We start from the raw sequence: 26327 nt of genomic DNA, 5'->3' as shown, positions 1-26327 counted from the left end.
GAGCCTATGTTCATCTCCTTAAACAAAATATATTTAAACTGCTGTTCACCTCTTTTTATATATTTATTACTGTTTGCACATAACTTTTCAGTGTTAGTCTATGAAGATTTCTGGAAGAAATTAGACAGGTTCCTTATCACGTGATTTCTTTATAATTTCATTTAAACCATTCAATAACTAACAAAGTTGTCCTTTAATACTTTGAGGTGGTATGGCTTTCAGCAAAGAGAGGTTCAGATTATTACAAAGGTAGTTCAATCTCTCTGCTAAAGCTGGTCATTTTTTTTTTTTGATGGAAGAGTTTTCCATCGAAAACACAGTTTTGTTGAAATCAAAATGTTTTGCGGGATTGCATCAATTTTATGGGGGAAAAAGTCAAAACAAATAATTTCAACTTCTTCATTTTGATAATTTTTATATATAATTATTAATATTTTAATATTTTAATACAAGTTAAAATGAAATTATTCAAAACAATACAGTTGAAACATGTTTTTACCTTATCAAAACCACATGTTTACATTATCAAAATGAAACAAACGGATGGTCCTGAATCAAAATTTTTCAATATTGTGGCTTTTCATTCTGCTTCATAATGAAAAATGAATTTGAAATGTCAGAATTTCCCATGAAATGGAAATTCCAGTTTCTGACCAGTTCTACTTCTTATTCATCTAAGGCTCAATCCTGCAAAGATCTGAGCATTTTGCCCCCATCTAATAGCACTATTGATTTCAAAGGGAGTTTAAGCGCTCTACAGCAATGTTACTCAAAGTGGTGGTCTGCGGACCAGAGCCGGTCATCGAGCCATTGGCTGCCGATCTGCACGCACATAGGAAAAAAAAATTGCCGGTCCCTCACATCAGATAGCTTGAGAAGCACTGCTCTACAGGATCTACCATTTAGCCACTGGCATCTATGATGAGGTGGATAACAAGGATGCTGGTTATAGTGGTAGGTTTTGTGCTGTAAATTCCTGTCCACTGGGAACTGGACTTAGACTGTTATCCATTTCACGCCGGGTGTTGAACACTTTTAAATGGAAATCATTTTTAGTTACTACTAGTCTGATCTGAATTTGAAATATTCAGTATTTCTTTAAATCCTTTCAGCATTCTGTTCCAATTTGCTGGGTTTTGTTTGTATTTAATGAAACACAAATATCCTTGTGATTTAGTTATTTTAATAAGATGTTAAAATCTCTTAATATCATAAAATTAGAAGGGCTGCCATCCCTCAATGTCATGCTAGTACAATATATTTATTCCAGACCTTATATATTAAGCAACAAAAGAACAGAAGTTATTAAAATTCATTTAACAAGATTTGCTGCTCCACAGACTGAGCAATTATCATTAGTTTTGAATTCTGCATTTTTCCATTCTAGACAGATAACAGCCACCTTCCATTTAGGCAGAAATGCAGGGGCTGTATTAACAGGACAGAACAATGTAGGACAAGAAGTGAAGAATATGGTATCACAATGAAATTACAAGTGTAATTTCGGTTGGTTGATTGTACAGAGGTCAGCTCTAAAAATTTAACCTTACCAGCAATTACCACACAATATTATCTGGGCTATCACTGTGAATTTACGTTTTAAGTATAGAAAGATAAATAATGAGGTAGCTCAGCTACCATAGTACAGTAAGTGTTCACAAATGATGATGACTTAAATGGCAACCACTAATTTTCCAAGCTGACATTTGTCCAGGATGCTGATTCTAGCACCCCAGCCATCACAGAATGTCATGGAAAGCTGGGGCACTGGTTCCATACTAATTTGGTGGGAAGGGTGACAATTACTGAATTACCAGTATCACTTCTTGCAGAATGTAGTGTAGAAGTTTCTCATTTAAGCCTCTCTTTCTTATGAGGGATAACTGACTTGGAGCATAAGGTACTTAGTCTGCCCAGGCATGGAGTAAATTTTATTCTGAAATATATATTTTTTTGTTGATGGGTCTTAGTGTTTGTCAAATAATTAATCCATATTAGATACAGCATGTCATCAATTTGTGCATTACAGCATTGTGTTCTAATTAAGGTTGCCTGGGTAGGAGGTAGGTGGGTTCCACATTTACATTTTAATCTATTTCCATGCTTGATTACGTTTGAACCTAATTAAAGTTTCTGAAACATTTTTTAGCTTAGACATTTTCCAAAAGGTCCCACAGGGAAGTTCTGCCTCTTCTAAACCACCTATGCTGTATGAATCTGACTTCTGGGAAGTGGTAGACGTGCTATATCTTGACTTTAGTAAGGCTTTTGATACTATCTCGCATGACCTTCTCATAAACAAACAAGGGAAATACAACACATATGAAGCTACTATAAAATGGATGCATAACTGGTTGGAAAACTGACCCTAGAGAGTAGTTACCAGTGGTTCACAGTCAAGTTGGAAGGGCAAATCAATTGGAGTCCCACAGGGATCAGTTCTGGATCCGATTCTGTTCAATATCTTCATCGTGATTTAAATAATGGCATAGAGAGTACTCTTATAAAGTATGCAGACGATACCAAGCTGGGAGGGGTTGGAAGTGCTTTAGAGAGTAGGATTCAAATTCAAAATGATCTGGAAAACTGAAGAAACATTCTGCAGTAATGATTAAAGGTCTAGAAAACATGACCCATGAGGGAAGATTGAAAAAACTGTGGTTTTTTAGTCTGGAGAAGAGAAGACTGAGAGGGGACATGATAACAGTTTTCGAGTACGTAAAAGGTTGTTACAAGGAGGAGGGAGAAAAATCCTTCTCCTTAATCTTTGAGGATAGGAGAGAAGCAATGGGCATAAATTGCAGCAAGGGCAGGTTAGGTTGGACATAAGAAAAAACTTCCTAACCATCAGGGTGGTTAAGCACTGGAGTGAATTGCCCAGGGAGGTTGTGGAATCTCCATCATTGGAGATTTTTAAGAGCAAGTTAGACAAACATCTGTCAGGGATGGTTTAGATAATACTTAGTCCTGCCATGAGTGCAGGAGACTGGACTAGATGACCTCTTGAGGTCTTTTCCAGTCCTACAATTCTATGCTTCTATAACAGGGTGATCATGGGAAAATGGTACTTTACATGGTGAACACAAATCCTATGAAATGTAAACAAGATTACTATGTTCATCACACCTATTTTATGTGAGGTGTGAATACTGTTATAAGAAGATTTATTGTAATTTCACCCTCCTTTCCCCTTACCTCTCTTCTAGACCCTCCCTGCCCCACTCCTGCACACAAAATCTTCAGTATCTGAATTATTTTCTCTAGATGACACCAGGGATATCTAACGGTGACCAGCTTGAGCAGATAGTTGCTTATGAAGTGGAAAAGTGACTTTGTCCCCCCTCTCCCAGACAGATGCAACTAAAAATCTACAGATATTTTCACTTTCAACAATACTTCTCTGATTTGCTATTTCAAAAGCATATCCTTCTATAATACTGAGAAAACAAATTAATATTGACTATTATTTACAATGGAATCTGCCTAGTGTTAGGTTCCTCTAGGGCCCCTATCATCAGTGCCAAATCTCATTAATTTCCACTAAGATCAGGGAGACCTGCTGAGCATATCTTAATTTTGTGAATTAATAGTTAAATAAGAGGCATAGGAAGAAAAAATCACAGAACATACCTTTGTTAATTTATTTTGGCAAATGTAATTTAGCTTTAATTGTTTACAATATGCCACTGTACATTAGTAAATGTTCTGTGGCATACTTTGCAAAAACTAGTGAAATCTTAGTAATTCATGAGATAAGTGCTATTAAATACTTGGTAAAGATCAGATCCACTGCCCACCCCACCAGTACTCAGGAGGTATGGCATCAGGATATGGAGATGGGAATTTTTGTTGGGAGTTTATTTTTGTTTGAAGGACAAAGGGATAAGTTTATTATTTGTTTCTGTGATTTATGCCAAATATTACTTTTGATCTTTTAATATTTTTACAAATTAAAAAAGTTACCATTTGGGTCAATAACTATAGCATAAGTACACCCTCATTATCATTTTATGGCATAAATGATATCCTGTGGGGGGAGGGATAGCTCAGTGGTTTGAGCATTGGCCTGCTAAACCCAAGCTTGTGAGTTCAATCCTTGAAGGGGCCATTTAGGGATCTGGGGCAAAAATTGGGGATTGGTCCTGCTTTGAGCAGGGGGTTGGACTAGATGACCTCCTGAGGTCCCTTCCAACCCTGATATTCTATGATTCTATGATAATTTGATGAAGAGGCTTCCAAGTGGATGTATTTAATGCCAAAAGAGTGCCATGTTATTTTGAAATATAGTTCCTTTTGAATCAGCAGTTAGTCTTACCTAGATCTTTGTGAACAGACCTCAGAAAGCCCATTAATGTCGTGATGTGGCACAATCTTACCACTGAGCATAGTACGACCAGCCTTCTACTGGTTTTATACAAGTGAGCGTGTACAGGATCAGACCTAAAGAATGAGGACATTTCAAAGAGAGGTGTGATAGTATCTCTCATTGTGAAATGACACTTGGCTAAAGAGCAAGCAACTGGGTCTGGCGAGAACAGAACATGAACCAGCAGCAAAAGTGTTACTCCAGTGGGATGGTATCTTGTTAACTGGGGTCAAATTAGAACTGCCTGGGAAGGTTTTAGAGTAGGCTGAGGAACTGGAAGCTGCAACGTGCACAGGAATGCACTTCTATGTGAGAGAATTTGAGAACTTGTCCTAATCATCATCACCCCCAATGGGTTTAGACCTGAGTCTCCTGTAAACCAACTCACCATCCGCAACCCACCACAAAAGCTGTGCTCCATAGGAGCACTTCACCTGGAGTTGCTCAGAGTCAGGCACTCAAGCACTGGGGCCACCATGCTGTTAGGAGGAGAATTCTGACTGAGTAATTCTTTGCCAGAAGAAATCAAACAGAACCAGAATGTGATCATGTTCAGATCAAATGCAAGACATGTGTTTGGATTATAGGCTTCTCTCATTAACAGCATCTCTCCCAGAGGGAAGACGAGGACTAAAAAGAGAGTAAGAAAATAATAAAGAGGGACCAAAAGATTAAATAAGAAGAAATAGTTAAAACTAATGTTTGGTATCACATAAAGGCATTTCCTCTAAACAATATGGGGATGATTTTCAAAGGCAGGTAGACACCCAACTCCATTAAGACTCAGTGGATCTTTACACTGAACTCCTCTTAGAGCCTTTGAAAATATCCTCCATTAGTGCTACCTAAAATGTTGTCATCCGTACTTAAATGCCACGGTTCTAGGTGCAATAGAAACATCAGAGGTTAGATTCGAAAAAATAGTTACAGCAGATTATGGGCAGATTAGGTAGAATTCCTGCCAGTCTCACACTAAAAACACAAGATGCAAAAGTGAGAAGCAAGTGGATATGACTGCTGAAATTAAGATTCAAACTGTGTCTGCCCATCAAACTGTGTCTGCCCTAAATAACTGCTAGCTGCTTGTGTCTGCGCTAAATAGCTGCTTGCTATTAGTGCTTTTACAGAACAGAAAGTATCAATTGTACTGTTAAAAATATGCTGTCTTCTGTACTTTCCATAGTATGCATCCGATGAAGTGAGCTGTAGCTCACGAAAGCTTATGCTCAAATAAATTGGTTAGTCTCTAAGGTGCCACAAGTACTCCTTTTCCTGTTGTCAGAAGATTGAGCAGTGCTAAAGCAAAGTTGCTGACAATAGTTTGTTGGGATCAAAAAACATGTAGCAACAAATGAACTTGATAGGACTGATACACCACATTTCTGTTTGAATTTTTTCAGTATCTGCTGCACAAAGATCAATAAGGTTGAAGTTATCCCTATGTACAGTGTAACTTCAATGAAGTAATAAATGAGCCATTAGGCTCACTAAATTGCATCCAAAAACCACACCAAAGTATTTGGCTAGTAACCTAAACCAGCAGAATCTGATATCTACCTTAACTATTTTCACTCTGTATTTATGCTCATAATTCACAGACCCTATCTTAATTCTGCTGTATTTTCTGAAGACTATATTGTCCCTTGTCCTGATACAGATGTGCAGGAGAGTGAGGATGGGCACCCTTCCTTGTGGAGTTGCTTTGCAGCTCCTTGGGTACTGGGTCTCAGCTGTACCTGAAATGCTCCCACCAGGAGCAAATGGGACAGGATTAGGTAAAGCCATGGCTCTGTTAAACCATTACCATAAAACAGTCAGCTGGACACACCAGGGGAAATGTATCACACACCAGAAAAGGATGTTGCAAATTAATCTGCTTTCCCTCCTGGGGAAAGAAAGGAACACTGGAATTCTGCCTTAGGGATGTCTCTGAAGCACAATGCATCCTGGTATTTTGCCTGGAGCACTGTGCCCCTGTGTGTCACTGGTTAGCGAGGGCTGTGCCTAATAACACAATCTAGCCCTTAGCTCAAATATTATTATTTTAGATGTCTGCTCCAAAGATATACAATTGAAATAAACAAAAATACAGACTCAGGAATGGTTAGGAATGGACTCAGTCTAAAAGCAAAATTAGTGAGCAGATCTGTTTAGCACACATTTTCATGTGCTCCTTTTAAAAAAATACTATCCATTTTTCACATAGTAGTAACCTATTAAAAACCTTTACGAACTGCATAATTACTCGAGTATGGAATTACACCTTCAAAGCCCAAATGGATCTACAGATGGCGTGCACGCGTACATACACACACAAACACACTCTCTCTCTCTCTCTCTTTCCCAACACAATGAAGGGTCTACCTTTGGAGAGGCTCTGTTTGTTGGGCCTCACTGCTTGGTGCTAGAAGGCAGGAGAATGAAGTTAATAAGAAGGAAAGCCACCATTGCTAATGTAGGACATTTGTCCTTCCAAGTTATACATTTATTTTCCTTACAAAGAAAAGAAATGGTCAAAAAACGAGGGGCGGAGAGGGGGGTTAATCGATCCTATTATGTTTCTGACATAATAATGGTATGGTAAGAAACCCATATGGACTGGTTGGGACATTCTCTGCTGGGTTACCATGATAAAAAGGGGAAACATTTTCAAATACAGGCACTAAAGTTGTGCCCACAGAATTTGCACACTTACAAGCAAAGAAAAAAAGCCTCAGTTCTACAAACTGCTGAGCATTCTCACCCCAATCCAACAAAGCACCTAAGCACATGCTTAACATTAATGTTGATCATCCCATCAAATTCAGGGGGATTAATTACGTTTTTTTAATTAAGTGCTTTTCTGGATCTGAATCAGAATGCTCAGTATTTTGCAGGATCAAGCCAAAATTGCACAAATAGAATATATTTGCACATAGAAACAAATAATTAACTGTGCAACTACCTGCTTGTGCCCCGTGGACTTGTTTCACTGGTGCATCCTAAGCATGTATCTTTTAAAATATAGACTAAAAGTGGAAAAAATATTTATGTGTTCCATGTTGTAAATTTCTATTATATCTCTAGTTCTTATTAACTGTAAGTAACATGTCTAATGCTGCTGTAGATGTAGATTTCAGAGAAAAACTCAGGGTGTATTACAGGATCATCAGGGAAGTTTCTCAAAAGTAAAGTTTGAACAATTGCTTTCTGGCTTCTTTCCTCACTTCAACTTATGCTCATGTAGCTAAATCTTATTATAATATTTTATAATAATACCGTGCAGGTTGGTGTTGTTTAGAAGGGAACATCTGGATTGTAATGCGACTAATCATTTTATTATGTTGTTAAGCTTGGAATTAACTCAACATAGCAGGGTTTTTTTCATATCTAGGTGGATGTAATAAAATCAACAGTTTAAAAATAATTTCTGTTAAGAAATAATAGGATAAATCCAATCAGATGTCCAAAGCTTCGTGTTTCCATGGCAAAAAAGAAAATGACAGGTTTCAGAGTAGTAGCCGTGTTAGTCTGTATTCACAAAAAGAAAAGGAGGACTTGTGGCACCTAAGAGACTAAAAAATTTATTTGAACATAAGCTTTCGTGAGCTACAGCTGAAGTGAGCTACAGCTGAAGTGAGCTGTAGCTCACGAAAGCTTATGCTCAAATAAATTTGTTAGTCTCTAAGGTGCCGCAAGTCCTCCTTTTCTTTTTGCGAAAAAAGAAAGTGTGGCTCATTAAACTCAGTTCTTAGGAGACGGTGAACTCTCTGATGAACTGTCACAAGTATACTATGATGGAATATGCAGTAAGCAGGCAGTCTACCAATAAATTATTGATTTATTTATGTGTGTCACTGTTGACTTCTTATTCTGAATATCAGCAGACAGCACTGTTAGCTCATCAGTTGAAAAAGGAAGTACGAATTATCGCTAATCAATATTTTTCTGTAGTCTAAATGAGAAAATAGTGGGTTTTTTTTAGAAGAGAAATACAAAAAAGGCAGTGACAATCAGCAGAGTAAAGTTGCAATTAAGAGTTGACTTAAGAATTTCTAAGACGGCCTCCCCTCGCCCTTTTTGGGGGGAGACAAAGTTTTAAATACTGCAGATAAGATAGGCCTGCAAAAAACTGAATAATTTACGAAGAAAAAAGGAAATTTTGTTTTATGGCCTTACAGTGAAGATAAATTCTATGCAGCGGCACATTAGCCACTGGGCAGATGGGGCCCATGCCCAGGGGCCCAGGCCAATTGGGGGGCCCCCGGAAAAAATCCGCCGGGCCCAACCCCACTCTGTGCAGCAGCACTGGGTGGGGGAAGCCTCCCCCAGCATCCTGGGACCCCACTCTGTGGCAGCAGCTGCAGGATGGGGGAAGCACCCCCACTCTCCAGCAGCCCCTGACCCTAGCAGAAACTGTGGGATGGGCAAACACCCCTCCCAGCAGTCTCTGACCCAACCCCATCCCCAATGGAAGCCACGGGGCAGCAGGGTAAGCCCCCCAACCCCCAGGGCCCACCACCCATCCCTGGCAGAAGCTGTAGGATGGGGAAAGACCCCTCCCAGTGGTCCCCGACCTGACCCCATTCCCAGTAGAAGCCTCCAGGTGAAAAGCCCCCTCCCCTGCCCGTGCCCACCACCCATCCCTGGCAGAAGCTGTGGGGTGGCAGTAGAACTCCCCACGCCCGATCCATTCTCCGGCAGAAGCTCCAGGTGAGCAGGGCGGAAGTGCCCCGACCCTGGTCCTCCGCAGAAGTGCAGTGGGTGGCAGGGGACGCCCCAGGGGACGCCCCAGCACCTGGACTCCCACTGTGGCCCTGGAACTGGAGGAGCTCTCGCTACCTGCAATGGCCTCAGGGCTGGGGGAGCTCTCACTTCCTGCTGCAGCCCTGGGGCCAAGGCGTGGGGACAGAGCTTCTCCAATCCTGGGGTCACAGTGGGGTAGGGTGGGGCAAAAAGGAGAAAAAGGGGTTGTGGGGCTGCAGTGGGGTGATGGAATGGGGGGGACCCTGGGTGGAACAGGGGAAGGCCTGAGGAAGGGACAGAAAGGGGTGGGACTGTGGGCGAGGTCGCAGGTGGAAGGGGCAGAAGTCCCAATTTTATAGGGACAGTCCCAATTTTGGAGGCTTTTTCTTATATAGGTACCTATTACCCCCCACCTCCTGTCTCGATTTTTTATACTTGCTATCTGGTCATCCTAGGCGGAAGGGGTGGGGAGGGACCTCCCACTTGCTTTGGCCCAGGACCCCCAGAAATCTTAATCTGCCTCTGATTTTATGGGTGGCAAAGTCAGCAAAAGTATATCTTTTGTTATAAGCAAAGCTACAGTATCCCATTCCAAAGCCTGGGCAAGGACAGGTGGTTGCTTTGCATTAAGAGTGGCTAGAATTCACTCATTTGGAAACACTCTTTGCATTTTGTCAGTTTCACAACCAGTTCTAGTAACACCAAAGATAACTTACATTTGAATTGATGTAGCAATAACAAGAGCAGACAGGCAAACAAAGCTCTGTGTTCAGAATTATTGTTAACCTTTTATTTGTAAATCCTCAATTAGGTTATGCATTTGCATCCACATAAGCCAGTAGAAGTCAAGGGAATCAGATTAGTATTGTAAATTCTGCTCTACTGGAATAGATTTATACTACATAAAGTTATATCATAAAACTTTTACAGACTATTATTAAGTAAGTTCCTTCTCCCAAAGGGATTTTATAGAAAAAAAAAATACTTCATTACAACTACTAGCTGGTCACCAAAGTTTAGGTTTGTGCTCACAACATCTGCCACAGTAGCAGACTGCCAGGGTTTTCTGAAAGCAGAGGCCTTGTGTCCTCCTTTGGCACACAAGAGGTTTCTCCACACTGAAAAACACAGGTTCAAATCATAGCCTGTTCCACTCATGGAAATTTGGACTAACTCCACTGAATTAAGAAATTGTAAAGCTGTGCCAGGCCGAGGATGATTTTTGCATTGAGCTAGCCACATTCAGTCCAGCTAATTTCATTAATTTTAGCTGTGCAACACACACTTCAAGTACTCCAACTTTGAAGATACCAACTAAGTTTTTCAGAGTCCAATTTTTGGTTTCAGAGAGGACTGTGGTTTAACTATGCATGCACAGGGAGGTGACATCATGGTGCTTGTAATGTTGCATTGGTGTTGAACCGCATAACAATGACCGCAGCAACTTTGTGCATAACTTGGTTGTCCATAGTTGGAGGCTATTGTAACATATGAACCCTTCAGTTTTGTTAGCTTTCTCGATGTTTTTCATGTGTATGCTACAGCATGTGCTTTTTTCTGCACTGCTGCTTGAAGGACTCCTTTAAACTGTCTATGCTGCTTTTTGGAGCTATGCACCATTGTTCTACTGAATTGAAAGAGCAAGTCTAGTTACCTACAAGCTGCAAAAAAGTTAATTAATTGCCAAAATGATGCAGACCGTGCACCTCAAGCAATTACATGACCTTATTTCTGTAAATCTCCCTGTAAGGTGTGATTGATTTCTAGGTTTCTAGAACACACGGTTTGGGGGAAACAAGAGGAAGTGAATGCCACTATGCAAACTCCAGAGCTCATTGGCTCAAACGTCTTGGTATGTCATGGTGGTTTTAGACCAGCTTTCAGAACATTATGGTCAAATTGCTGGGCTTTGACTCATTAACTACAGGCTAGGTCCTATCTTGCCAAAATACTTTTTGAATACTTTGCTGCCAGTCTTATCAAACATAACTATGAAAAGTGATCCCATCTCTAATGAATCCTCTTTCCATAGAAACCTACCTCAGCTAGACTGAGTTTGTAAACTGCAAACTGATCTTCGGCTACAACCGTATGTTTAGACAAGATCTTAGAAAACTAAGTTTCAGTTTAACAACGTGAACATTCACATACAGCAATGGCCTGCATCATGGCTTCCAGTTTTAGGTACAGCCATAGTATTGAGACTGTCTTTGTTAGAATCTTGAACAATACACTTGTATCAAAAGATAAGTTTACGGAGGTGGTAAGATCTTTGAGTCGTGATGATCAGGCACTGGTAACCTAGGTAACTGGTAACTGGGCTGAAGCTGGTTGGGAGTGATAGGACTATACTGAAATTGTTCTGGATCCTTCCTTAAAGGCCCAGTTGATCATTCTGAACTGTGGCCATATTTGGTATTTCCAAGGGTTTGTTTTGGCACTGGTGCTCTCTAGGATATTTATACTGCCACAGGGGAGATATTTTTTTAAAGATGTACAGCCTGGCTCAGTATTATTAAACTGCTCTGAAGATGATAGCCTGCTGTAAATCAAGTTATCTTTAAATAACTGGGATTTTTTTGCTTGATGGACTATAATACCCACAGTCAAAATTGGATCCAATTAAATCATAACTTTCCTAAAGATTATATTAATCCAGTCTTTCGATATTGACCCTTCATTACCAGTAGAGTGCTTTGGAATCCCTTGTGAACGAATGACACTATCGTACATAAAACCAAATTGCATTATATCCCAACGATGTAACCAACAAGTTAATGCATTTAAATGCAAGGGAAATGGGCATTACGTATAGCCCTGAGATACAGATATTTTACTCAGGATATCTACATATGTAAAGCCCATGACATTGTTTCACAAAGGCTCTGATTATGCTGTAGAGGATTTTTTTAAGGCATTAGGGATTAACTATCTGCAACATTTTGTTTTAAATACTAAAGACATTCTTTATACTGCAGTGTAAAGAGCACAAAAAAGCATCTATGACGCACATTACAAGTTATAACCCCTGGAATTCAGGTTTCCTAATGGCAACTGCTGATTATCATCATTAGCTATAGTGGAACTACATTACTGGGCACTAATATTACTGGGCACTAACATTACTACTACTATATATTGCAATTCCCCCAACAGCCCATGATGAAATTATTCTAACTTTTAAACTACTGCTGCAAGGAAGACTATATTCAGATCTAAATCAGCTGAATACCCTGGAAAGCAGTGTGTTCTGATTTAGATATGAACTATCAATTTAGCAAGGTTGGCATATAAAGATGTTTTGAAGCCGGAAACAGCATGGAAAGACTTTATTCTTGATTCATTTTCTTTTTGATTTACTGACACACATTTCTAACTGACGCACAGAATCTAAACTTTTGATAGATTGCTATGAGCTTTCAGATTCTAAACTCAGCAGGATGTGTGAGAAGTTGGATATGTCACATTATCAATTCAAAGCTCTTATCAGCATAATACAGCATAGTGACACCATTTTATATAGTGAATTGCTACATATTATTAAAAAATCACTGCATTATGGGAGAATAGTTGTCAGCCTGGACTATATTAGAAATGTGAAAGAAGTATTAAGAATTAGAAATGTGACAGAAGTATTAATCCTGCCTTGAGTTCAGGGACTGGACTAGATGATCTGTTGAAGTCCCTTCCAGTCCTACACTTCTATGATTCTATGATTCTATTCCAGACACATACTTCAAAGAGTGAAGAACTCTGTGTGAATTAAGATATATTTAAGACTAATAGCCATTATTTATTGAGTGCAACAGTGTGCTTGGTACTGTACAAGGGAAGTTATAGGTCCTGCCCTCAAAGATACTACAGTCCAAGTAAACAAATAGACACAAGTAGACACACACACATAATTATAAACTAGGAGAGATTGTTGTCTTTGTTCTGGGTGGGAGGGAGGATGGTTTGCTATTTTTCTTATGAACAAAACCAACATGTCACTGTTGAGGGGATTAAGGTTGATGGGCCTCATGGAAGTGGCATGCTTATATAAAGAGAAGGCAGAAGCATGGTCACCAAGACAGGAATCAAGTTCTAGTTGTCGGGGATGGCCTGTAAGGAAACACAAGGAAAAATGGGAAACTGATGTAGAGGGAGTGGTTAGATCTGAAGGAGCATAGAGCAGGAGAGAGGATCAGAGATTAGACGGCACATCATAACTGGAATTGCTGTTTGCTTCAGAGTTGCTCCCAAACTATTAAAAGATTAACATTTTACATTGGTGCAAGTGGAAATTCTGTTCTTTTCTTCTCTCTCCTCTCCTCTCCTGCTGCCCCTCCAGCCCTCACCAGCACACTTCAGTTTGGTTACTTTATATTCTTTTTGTTTCCTTCACCACTCTGCATCTTCTTTCATGGTGCTCTATTTGCTACCAACATCCTCCTTCCCTCCTATGAGATTTGCAGCCTTGCCCACCTTCACCTCTGGCCTCGTCAGCCAGCATTCTACTATTAACTTACCCTGTAGCAAGCTCTACTGCCACTCCAGAGCTAACCGTTTAAAATAATGGGTAGAAAACGCCTACAAGTAGCCATACGCTAACAACTTCCACATCTGCAAGTGCAAATGTGAATGCTGATCAAAAATTTCAAATACAAAACCCTCCTCATATGTTCCAAGTGGAGATGGTGAATAATTCTGTCAGAATTAGTCAAAAGAGAACAAATTTTATTTTACTGTAGCCTTACAAAGGTATATTGGATCCTGAGTATGTTGCAACCGTCAGACACTAAAATTCCACACTGCCTTTTGTAACTCTGGCCCCATCCCCTGAGTAGCTTCTCTTGTTGCAGTTAGGGTCAGCTGACCTACATTTTAGTCATTTTTGTGAAGGAGACTCAAAACACCGTGTTTCAATGCCCTGAAACAACCCACATTTACCAGTCATAATGTTCCATAGCCAAAAAATCATTTTACAATAGCTTTGTTACAAAGAAGGTGAGACCCAGCAGGATTTTCTCAGTGCTGAACTCAGGACTGAGTTCTAGAAATGACTGATGAGATCACTATAACATTTTAAGTGTAAGTACACTGTTCTGTAATATGGAGAATATATTTTGTACCTTTGTAGTCTTATACATTTCAGTATAGAATTTTAACAGTGGCACAATTGGTGGAAATCTGCCTGTAAAATATATATTTCCCTACCCTCGCACAGAGACACAGTTCCACCAGTTTATTAAGGAAATTAGTAATAACAACTGCAGCCATGCAATTTAACTAATTTAACACCTCATGTTTCAGGGCCAGTAGGAGCTGGGAAATTGGGATCTACTGGGTCTGGGAAAAAATTTTAGACAAAGAGTTTATTCACTGAAAAACAGAGTTTTGGTGGAACTGAAACAATTCATAAATTTGACATGAATTCACTTAATGGTTTTGGCTAACAATCCCCCCCTCCCATATTTTTGGGACTTAGAAGCCATTCACTAAACAGCTGAAGGGGGAGAAGCCAGTGCTCATGCTATGGCTGCCTCTCTTATATCTTTAGCTCAGTGGTTAAGGCACCATCTTGGGATGTGGAGACCTAGGCTTAATCCCCCCCTCTGCCTAAGGAGAAGGGATTTGAACTCAGGGCTTCTACATTGTAGGAAAGTAGCCCAGTCACTGGGTTATAGGATATTCTGGGACAGCTCTCCCTCATTCTCTCCTGTTGAAGCTATTCCATTTTGTTTAATTAGTCAGTGGAGTAAGCACTTGAACTTGGGTCTCCCACCTCCTAGGTGAGTGCCCTAATCACCAGCCTATAGAGTCATTCTCATGCTCTTTCCCTGGCCCGATGACTATCCAGTGTCATTATGAGTGACTGTGAATGACAATGAATTGTCATTCTCATTCTCACTTTCTTTTCCTGGTCCAATGACTATAGACTGGATATTAGGGCATCAAACTTGGGGGAGGAGAACTCAGGGTCTGTTCTAATGCTTATTTAATTATTCATATGAAGTGGTGCAGCTGCAGCCACAGGGACTGAGACTGCCTACACCAGAATATCATATAACCATGCGGTTAGATGCAAGTTAAAATTCCTTCTTCCCGTTAGGCAGAGGGGAGAATTGCACCCAGGTCTCTCACACCCTAGGTAAGTGCAGTAACCGTTGGGCTAAACATTGTAAGGGAGCTGCTGCTGCTTGCCATTGCTGCTTCTTGTTTCATGCATCTATTTTTGAAAATGCCTGAAAGTGATTTTTTAGATATACTGAAATTTTTCACAATTTTCAGACTTGGTTTGGATTGAACTGATTTTTTTTATTTTTTGTTTTCCAGAAGTGCCAGCAAATAAAAATACCAGTTATTTGCCCAGCTCTTACTCTTACTACATCCCGCTCTCTTACTAAATCCTTACATAATATGACTTGATGTGTCTCAGAATGGATGTTTGCCTTCCCGAGAAGCAACAAGGATAAGCCACTGCTGGAGGGAGGATACCTGATTCTGTGAAAAAATGTGCATTTCCTCAGTGGCAACTAGTGGCTCATGAGAAAGCCCAATTTTTAAACAAGAATATTTTCTTAACAATCTACAGAATATTACTCTGAGTCACGAAATGGATTTCTCTCTTTATATCTTTTATAGATATAAATACGCACACATGCAATGACAAAGATCTATCTATCTATGCATAGATTTGTCACTATATATTGATATATATATAAATTGCAGACAACACATTATTTTAGATGCTGGGCCATTTAATTTTCCATTTTTACATTCACTAGTGATTTTTTCATTTATTTCATGATCATTCATTTAATTCCAATTTTCTGACATTAATATAATTCATTTTGTCACAGTCTCTTATAGCTGACTGTGTGTGTGTATGTGTGTGTGTGTGTGTGTGCGTGCGTACACAAAGCTATAGTGATGGATAAAATGAATTTAGGTAATGTACACACAAAGCTCTGTATGATAAAATGAATTATGTGGTCATCAGAAAATTAGCATTACATGAAAAATATCACTGGAAAATGTAGAAACTGAAAATTAAATTTTACAGCAATTGTGGTTTTTTACAAGAGTTCTCTGGCTAGTCTCAGTCTCTTAAAAGTTACACAAGTAACAGCTCTCTCTCATAAACAAGGTAGTTTATTTCTAACCCTCCCATTTTGCATGGAATAATAAAAGTCTGTACATGATAATGCTATTTATATAGGGCATTTAAAAATTACAATACAGAAGCTTATTAAGCAGTGTAATAGTTGAATCCATGTTAAAATACTGTTACTCACATGCAAACTGAAGGGTGGCCTCTCTGCTCAAAATACTTCCAAACACATTGGTGGTTAAACATTGATATTGCCCAGAATCCTTTGCTTCATTGGGATTGTTGATGATAAAACTTCCTTCTATCAAACTGTAGCGGTAATCACTTTCAATATCAATTTCAGTTCCATTTCGTAGCCATCTTGGGAGAAAATGGGAGAAACTAGTTCAGCAATTGTCTGGAAAAGGACACTTCTGAAACCATGTAAAAGATGTAAATGAGTCAAGATGATTATTACAGGCAGTGCTCATACCAATGTCTTTATTAAAGTCACCAGATACTTCCCATGATAAGATCCTGTTTTCAATTGTTTGTAGCTTCGCCAAACTTTAACAGTTTGAGCTGATTGTTTTGTTTTTTGAAACTTTCAGCTAAAACAGTTTAGACATTTCTGAGAACCAGGGTAGGGGAACATACATTGTTTTGAAAATATGAAAAAATACAGAAAGCCTTTGACAAGGTCCCTCCCCAAAAGCTCTTAAGCAAAGTAAGGTGTCATGGGAAACAAGGGAAGGTCCTCTCATGGATTGGTAACCAGAACTGTGTGCAATATTCAAGGTATTATCTATCCCTTTCCTAATGGTTCCTAATATTCTGTTAACTATTTTACAGTGCCGCTTCACATAGAGCAGATGTTTTCAGAGAACTCTCCACAATGACTCCAAGGTCTCTTTCTTGAGTGGTAACAGCTAATTTTGACAAAGCCCTGGCTGGGATGATTTAGTCGGGGATTGGTCCTGCTCTGAGCAGGGGGTTGGACTAGATGACCTCCTGAGGTCCCTTCCAACCCTGATAGTCTATGATTCCATGGAACTGAAAGCAGGGAGTCTGTCTCCCCTGTGCTTTGAATGACCCACTTTGGTGGGCCCAGGAGCCATAGACAAAGAAGCTGCTTGATTCAAATGCAGAGGGCACAAGAACTGAACTTGTGGGAGAGGCAACAAGGGAAATTGACTGGGATGAGGAATCTGGGTTGTGGTGTGGGAGGGAGACTGAAATTGTCTAGGAGAGGAGACTAGGATTCAGGGACTAAGACTAATACTTTGAGGAGCTAGTAGGTGGACAGGAGAGTTTGAGAGGGGGAGAAGGAGATCCCCCTGCTGAACGAACAAGGTACGAGTACTAACTTTGGGGTGAGTGAGTTTGTTTGGCTGTTTGTGTTTTTCTTTCTCTTTCAGATTATTTCAGTTATTTTCAGTTATTTCAGTTACTGGGTCAGTTGGGATTGTGTGTCTGCAGACTGTTTGAGGCCTTCGTTCCCTGGATCATCCTTGACTATCTTTGATCAGCCTCAATCAGCCTTGAGAATCACCGCTCCCTGTGTGATTAACCTAGGAGAGAAGGCCTTAAAAGACAGAGGCTAAGCGACCAAGGGGAGCTAGCGAACAGGGGAGTTTGTGAGGGAGTTGTAATATAATTGCTATGGTTGGGAAGTGCCCCATCACCAGTGCCAATGCTCCTCCTGTCTCCTCCACCTGCACCTGTATCCAGACAGACAACCTAACCATGGATGCCTCTACTCAGATCCTCACGTGGACTTGCAGAGACTGTGGCCTGCATTTCCCATTCACAGAAAGCCAGGCTGGGGGACCATCCAGTGTGAAAGGTGCCTACTGGTGGAATCTCTTAGGAAGCAAGGGGGCGTGGGGCTATAACTCCTGCCAGTTGCCTGTTCCACTTGCCTCCTTAGAGTCCCCACTGGTCCCAGAGCCAAGGAACAGGGCTATTATGTTTGGGCCGCTAAGCCTTTCCATTACTTTGTTCCCCAGCCTCATGCTGCTGTTCAGAAGGAGAGCACCATTCATTCTGAAAGCTGCAAAAAATTCTCAACGGACTCACTGTACCTGTAAATAGGAGCAGGGTTTCCTCGTGCTTGGCAATTCAGAGACACTTTCTTCTCTTCAGAATCAGTAGGAAAAATCACATCATCCGGCTCTTGTATAAACACCGGCCCGTAATCCACACTTTCTGCAGAAACACAAGGAGTCCGAGTTTCAGAACTCTTAGTAAATGTTACCTTATCAGAGCTCTTATATACTCAGGTTATAATATCACACTGCATTGCATATGTTTTTTCCACAGACTGACCATCAAATGCCTCCAGATGCTGTGGGTTTAAAAACTAAAATATGGTAAGGAAATGCCACAGCAGTAAATTCAGAGACAACGGTACTTGAATATTGTTTCCTTAGAGATCTACTACATTCATTTGTAAGGATAATAAATAATTTAAAGCATGGGGAAAGGTCATGTAACATTGCCCTTCTGCTGAGCAGCAGCAGATATTGGGACTTTATAGGTCAGCTTCCCATTGGATAAGAAATCAGTGACATGGACTCTGGGTATTTTCTTAGTGTAACTTGTTCTATTTACACTCTATACACCTATATACAGTTACATATACACATCTATATACAGTTCCCAGGAAGCAATTCTTCCCCAAAAGTTGACTTTAGTTAAAGATTAATTCAGAGAGCAAACTGGCTGCTTTCAACAGCTCCCCCCAAAGAGATTGTAGCATAGGCGCCGACTCGGTGGGTGCTTTGGGGCTGGAGCACCCATGGAAAAGAATAGTGGGTGCTCAACACCCACTGGTGGGCCCTGCTGATCAGCTCCACGCTTTCCCCTCCAGTGCCTCCCACCCACTGCGGATCAGCTGTTCAGAATGGGGCAGGAGGTGCTGGGGGGGGAAGACAGAGGAGCAGGAGCAGGAAGAGGCGGGGTGAGGGCAGGGCATGCTCGGGGGAGGGGCAGAACGGGGCAAGAAGAGGTGGGCTGGGGCGGAGTGGGAGTTGAAAGTGGCAGGGTGGGAAGAGGGGGAACAGGGTAGGGTCTGGGGGACGGGGTGGACTGGGGGCAGAGCCTGGGGCATAGCAGGGGTCGAGCACCCCCAAGGAAATCAGAAAGTTGTTGCCTGTGGATTGTAGCACAAAATAAATACCAACACGTCCTTTATTTCAGGGCATGTAAAGTACTCTCACACTAAGGAAAAGAACTTGTAAAATTATTTGTAACAGCACCAGCTGGTGAGTCCTGCCACACCTGTGTGTATATTGAAATCTAAAATGTACATTTTCTCCCATGTCACCTGTGAATTTGGTCTATTAGTATATAAGCATTAGTATGACTGAATTGAGAGAGATTGGTATGCATTGAATCTATGGGCCAAATCTAGATGTGGTGTGTTGAAGGAGTATAAATTTCAAATTAGTATAATGTGTCTGATCATGTAAGTCTCAGCAAGTGTAATACAGGGTAGTAGAAGTAAAATACAGTGTAATTTATACCAATTTAGATTCCTTCCCAATTCTCTTAGACTCACCTCTGTATTTGGGACAGTGCCTGTAATTTAATTTGCAATTACTGGTCTAAGGATTTGGGGGCAAACATACACATTTTCCCTTTACACACAATGAAACACAGAGGAGCAGGGGTTCATCTATCTCAGTTTTACAGTTTACAGTTCACATAATAAAACATCTCCCAGGTTTGTCCAAAATCACCTGAGGAGCTTGGGGAAAGCATTTGGCATTTGGCTGTTTAAGTCAGCCTAATATATTTGTAGAAACACATGTTGGCAGTTGGCTTCTTATCACCCTCCTATCAGGGCAGGCTGCCAAACTAAAAATAAGCTACCCCAGGACTAGCTTTGTATGTGCACCTGAGAAAACACCTCACTTAGGCATTTCTGCTTGCTGTTGACATACAAAAAATGGCCTAATTTGGTCACTTTTTGGAACCCACCCCTTTCTGGCCACAGGATCCCCTTTTGGCGAACTGCACTAAGTGAATTAAGGCACACGGAGCCGCACAGTTTGGGCTGGTCCATAATCCTAATGAACACTGTTTAAGTGATTCAACTCACAATAGAAGCTGGTTTTAAAACAGGTGGACACTTGTACAAAAAAACTGAAAATATTTTTTTTCTGGTTTTCAGTAATGGACATTTGTCAGATCATCTGACGTAGGTAAACAAGTGAATGTAAACCATACAAATTTGTCTTCACTATTATAGAGCTCTCAGCATTTTAGAGCAAAGATTACACAGAACTATATATATGGAATAGAGGAGTCTGGTGACAAATGCACAAGAGAGACCAGACAGAGCAGAAAAAGAAAGAACAGTGACTTACTTCCTTTACAGGATCAAGAAATAAAATACCACTGTGCTCGTTACCAACCCCTTACTTAACACTGATGTATGATGGCAAGTTTTAAAAACAAATATCTAAATTTAAGAAGAGTGACAGATCCATGCATAGTTCAATAAAGCACTTATACTTCACCAGTAGTGACCTAATGTAACATTGAGTCTATAACATTAACATTTGCCAACTGTTATCACGAACACCTCCTGTCCTACATATAGGGAAAACAGTGGGTAATCTGAGGTAATATTGAGACAAGTGTTGGCAAATTATGATTTGATGGGGAAACAACCTTCTAATTCTATTTTAATGGTACTACCCTTTTAAAATTCCATATGGTAACTGCTGTGTCACTGCCCTTTATTGTAAATCCATTAATAATTTAGGACGACTTTAATGGGTGCGGGGTTACACAACCTGGGCATCATGACTTTCTATATTTCTAAATGGGAGGGTTATGCAGATAGACCAGGGGTGGGCAAATTACGGCCCGCGGGCCGGATCTGGCCCATCAGGGCTTTGGATCTGGCCCACGGGATTGCCCCCTGTGGTGCTGCAGGCCTTGCGCTGCTCTCAGAAGTGGGCGGCACCATGTCCCTGGGGCCCCGGGGTGGGGGGGCCAGAGGGCTCCGGGGGTTGCCCTTGCCTCCAGGTACCGCCCCCCACAGCTCCCATTGGCCGGGAATGGGGAACTGCAGCCAATGGGAGCTTCAGGGGAGGTACCTGGAGGTGTGGCAAGGGCAGTGCATGGAGCCCTGTGTCCTGTCTCCGCCCCGGGGCCGCGCAGGGACATGGTGCTGGTCACTTTCCGGAGCAGCACGGCGTGGGGCCTGGGCAGGCAGGCAGGCAGGCAGGCAGGAGCTTGCCCTGGTCCCGGTGGGCGCCGCTGCCACCCCGGAGCCGCTTTAGGTAAGCGGCGCCAGGCTGCAGCCTGAACCCCTCCTGCACCCTAACTCCCTGCCCTAAGCCCCCAGCCGCACCCCTCCTGGACCCCAACCCCCTGCCCTGAGTTCCCTGCCGCACCCCTCCTGCACCCCAAACTCCTGCCCTGAGCTCCCTCCCGCAGTCCGCACCCCTCCTGCTCCCCTGCCCTGAGCCCCTTCCTGCACTCTGCACCCCTCCCCCCTTCCCTGAGCCCCCTCATACACCCTGCACCCCTCCTCTGCCCCCATCCCTTGCCCTGAGCCCCTTTCCTGCACACCGCAACCCCTCCCACACCCCGCACTCCTTTCCGCACCCGAACCCCCTGCCCTGCATACAGTTTCCCCACCCAGATGTGGCCCTCGGCCCAAAAAGTTTGCCCACCCCTGAGATAGACAGTAGAAGAATTCTGGTAGTAGGGGTCCTAATATACCAAAAGGAATCTTAGGGTATGAAAAAAGGATGAGGATCACAGGAATCGTTCACTGGTTGACCGTTTTGTCAGACAAATGTTGATGTCATATAGTTGATTCTCTCTAGAAATTGCACTCTATTAAGATCTGTGTGTCTTTTTGTTTATTCAGTTCTTTCCATATTAAGAAAAGGCCAAACAAAAGCTTCAGTAGAACCTCAGAGTTATGAACTGACTAGTCATCCACAGACCTTATCTGGAACTGTAAGTACGCGATCAGGCAGCAAAAAAAAAAAAAAGGGCAAATACAGCATAATACTGTGCTAAACGTAAGCTACTAAAAAAATTAAGAAAAAGCACAGTGTTTTTCTTCAGAAATTTGTAAAGTTTCAAAGCTGCATTAAGTCTACGTTCAGTTGTAAACTTTTGAAAGAACCACCAGAATGTTTTGTTCAGAGTAACGAACATTTCAGAGTTATGAACAACCTCCATTCCCAAGGTGTTCCTAACTCTGAGGTTCTACTGTAGTTATCCTTTCAATCTTTTTTTTAATAAAGATGTGTTTACATATGTTGAAATGAATCAAAAGCTTATTGCTAGTTTAATGTGGAAAATCTAAAAAATAAAAGATATAACTTCAGATACTTGTATTTCTACAAACACAAGATTAAAACTAGCTCAGCAATGTGTGAAGCAAACAAGCCAGAGTAGGTGCAATTGACAATCCCCAATTTCCATTTCTTTCAGGTTTTTTTCCCTCTGTGCTTACAGTAGCATAGTATCTTAATGCCATTGTCTATGTCAACCCACTGCTGCAAAACAATTTAAGGCTCTGTTTGATCCTGCAAATAGTTACTTCAGCTTGTTTGTTTTAAAGTCATATATAGACACATGGCTTCAATGGAATTTATGTACAGGAGTTTTTCAGATCAGGCCATGCTTCTATATTTCTTCAATAAACAATAAGCTATTGGTGTCATTTATATTATACAAGTTATTTAATATCCTGTACTAACGGCCTAAGTCAGCACCAGCTTTTTCTAACAATCAAAAGATTCACTAGGTAATCCATCCTTTAAGCAAGCTAAAAATACTAATAAAAGTGACCTTCAGTTGTTTCTTGCAATTCAGCAGCATGCCGAGATACACTACTAGAATAAGAAATTGATGAGACTGGAGTTTAGCAAAAAGGAAGGGTGGTTTATAAAAATCAAGCCATGGTTTCAACTCGAGGTGCTATCTTATCCAAATCTTCAGACTTGGTGGTGTGGTGGGCCGAGTGTTCAAGTGTATTTGCAGTACCTTGGGATAGTGGGAAGAAAAGAAAAAAATGTAGCATTTAACTATGGAGTATTTTGTTACCAATACTACATTCGTTAGCTAAATCAGTGCCCAAAACAGCCTGGTGCCAGGATGAGTTTGCCAGGTCTGAGTGGATAATAAGATAGTGTGATGTGCCTGTGTTTTTCCAGCAGTGAAGGGGAAAGTGAAAGTCAGCATCAGAGACAGAAAATGCAGCTTCTATCTTTGCTGTTCTTTCCTCTCCCCCTTTTGTGTGTGTTTGCCTTGTTTTCCTAACAAACAGAATCGGACTTTAACAGCAACAGCAATAACTACAGCTCCAGCTCATTTCACCTAATGTATTCTCTTTTCCCCGCAAAAAAACAGTTATCTTTGATACCATCTAAGAGACTGCTGTAACTGTTTTCCCTTCTTTTTTGGATATTAATGAAAGGATTTTTTATGATGTGTTAGCCATGGTACTAAGCAGGCTCAGGTCTCTGTTTACCAACACCTGAATCTTGTTTAAACTGTTTAACATTGAATAGTGACTGGGTTATGTTAGCACCTGTGCCCCATGTGGTCCATCTAAATTAATACAACATGACATGCTGTAGCTCCCACCCCTGGGAAAGGACAGGGTGAAGAACCCCATGAGAAGCCGAGGCTGAGGGGAGCTGAACTGAGGGGTACTGAACTGCTGGGGTGGGGGAGAAAGCTCCTGCAGCTGGGCCCAAAATCAACTTTCCCAATAAAATTGGGAGAGCAGGCAACACTAATTGTCTCACACAAACCCTGGGGAAGGGCAGGGGGAATTCAAAAATCAGAAGAAACAAAACAAGCACAATATCTTCTAAAATTGAAATCTTGGTTTGGGAGGGGGTGGTAATCTCTGGATTTTTGGTGGTCCATTTTATAATTTGTGATCTGTTAAGGGTGGCAGTTCTGATATAATGAGATTTGCTAGCACACAATCCTGCACCTACACACCGTCCCAATGAAGTCAAACAGATTGAGGGTACAGAGTGAGGGCACAATAGGCGCTGACTCCGTGGGTGCTTCAGCCCTGGAGCACCCATGGAAAAAAATTAGTGAGTGCTTAGCACCACAGGCAATCTTCCTATCAGCTCCCGCCTCGCTCCCAGCGCTTCCCATCTTCCAGGTGCCCCGTCAGTCAACTCCTCCTCCTCCCTCCCAACCCCACCCGCTCGCTGTAATCAGCTGTTTCATGGCATGCAGGAGGCACGAGGAGGAGCGGGGATGGGATGTGCTCGGGGGAGGGGTCGGCACTGGGTGGGAAGAGACAGGGCAGGGGGGTTTGTCCTTCATGAGTGGAAATGACATCGACTTATGTTCCGTGAGTAAGGCTGTGGCGAAAGAGAACGATCTGTGAGTGGCAGTCCTTTCTGCAGGAAGTGCGTAAGTATCTCAGTGCTGAGAAAGGGATTACAATCTGTGCCTGCTCAGTCTGCCACTATTTACGTCTCAGCCTCTGTGCCTCAAAAATCCATCGGCGGTTGATCTCAGTGGGTAACCCCATTGTTGACTATTGCTTTCCAGCATGGTCTTGATTGGTGCTACCGCATGGTTAGTGACACAGACCTACATGGAGCATGTAGTGACAGTGATCAACGTAGTGATTCTATCATCAGTGGCTACCAGCCAGCAATGCAAATGAAGCTGAGTTAATATGTCCTCCTGCTGGTATATAGTCTATCCACTGGCAAGACCCTTGCAGTACCTCCTGAGTGGTACCAACGGGTAACTGGCTCCTTACATGCCCAGGCAAATTCTTCAAGGGATCTTGGAGCAGGATGGGGCCCCAGAGGCATACTGAACAGGCCTACCAGTGAGCGGTACACACCCTGACACTCATTGACCCATGCTCCCAGCGATTGGTTCAATAGTGAAGAGCTCACCAGTTTCTATGGTGGACAAAAGTCTGGCACGCTACAATGGCGTAGCAAGCAGATGTAGACATAGCAGTCGTCTATTACAATGGCACAGCAAGCAGTCCACAGAGGGCACACAGATTGATTCCACATCAATGGCCACAGACTGCACCCTAAACGCTGCCAGCTGTCTTGTGAATGGATGCTACTGGAGCACAGGTGACCAGCTAAGAGAGCGAATGGTGCAACGGAAGCCAGCACCACTGGGAACAATTCATGCATATATTTTTGATGACGGAGAAAAGTTTTACAGTGATACATTGACTAATGTTCACAGCATTCCTAGTAATCCGCTGGAAAACAGACACTTATAAAAAACAGATGTTTAAAAAAATTACCCAATAATAAACAGCAAATAAGTGACAGCTGCAACGATAGGACAAGGAATTCTGGCTGTCAGACCCTGGCCTAAGCCTTTAGACCATTCTGCATTTTTGGGAAGACGGCATCTTCCTGTAAAACATGAACCTCTGAGTGATGAAAAGGAAAGATGTGAACAAATTGGAGAAAGTCCAGAGGAAAGCAACAAAAATGATTAAAGGTCGAGAAAACATGACTGTGAGAGAAGATTGAAAAAACAGGGTTTGTTTAGTCTGAAGAATAGAAGACTGAGAGGGGACCTGATAACAGTTCAAGTATATAAAACGTTGTACTTCTGAGGATAGGACAGGAAACAATGGGCTTACATTGCAGCAAGGGAGGTTTAGGTTGGACACTAGGAAAAACTTCTTAACTGTCACAGTAGTTAAGCAATGGAACAAATTGCTTAGAGAGGTTGTGGAAAGCCAGTCATTGGAGGTTTTTAAGAACAGGTTAGACAAACACCTGTAAGAAATAGTCTAGTTATTATATAGTTCTGCCTTGAGTACAGGGGCTGGATTAGATGACCTCTCAAGATCCTCTCTAGTCCTACACTTCTATAATTCTATAGCTTGATCACATAATTAAATCAGTGTCTTAGTCCCGCAAGGAAGCAAAGTTACAAGGTTAGATTTGAATCTGGGTGTCTGCCAAGTGACAACAGAAGAGCCTGATCATGCAAATACTGGTGCACGTGAGTTGCACCATAGAAGTAAATGGGGTTATTCACATAGTTTAAGTGTGTTTCAGAGTCCTAAGCATTTCAAAGAGATATAGCAAATAAGCAGGTGAAAATAAGATGACTAGGACAATTTAACAACAATACTTTTATTCTAAGGGGCATTAC

The 26327-nt window shown here is 41.6% G+C and overlaps 1 protein-coding gene across 3 annotated transcripts in view; it reads right to left on the bottom strand.

The window, feature by feature from the left end:
* CNTN5 (contactin 5) overlaps positions 1-26327 on the bottom strand; it is a 975836-nt gene that overhangs the window by 302443 nt on the left and 647066 nt on the right. For all 3 annotated transcript variants that reach the window (XM_073337877.1, XM_073337885.1, XM_073337894.1), the window contains 2 exons: positions 18251-18374; positions 16372-16547 (listed from right to left, as the gene is read on the bottom strand). In XM_073337877.1, the coding sequence (XP_073193978.1) occupies positions 16372-16547; positions 18251-18374 (300 nt within the window). The remainder of the gene's footprint in view (positions 1-16371; positions 16548-18250; positions 18375-26327) is intronic.

Source organism: Lepidochelys kempii, chromosome 1 (assembly GCF_965140265.1).
Source record: "Lepidochelys kempii isolate rLepKem1 chromosome 1, rLepKem1.hap2, whole genome shotgun sequence".
Lineage (NCBI taxonomy): Eukaryota > Metazoa > Chordata > Testudines > Cheloniidae > Lepidochelys > Lepidochelys kempii.
This window is presented reverse-complemented; position numbering and strand designations above follow the sequence as displayed.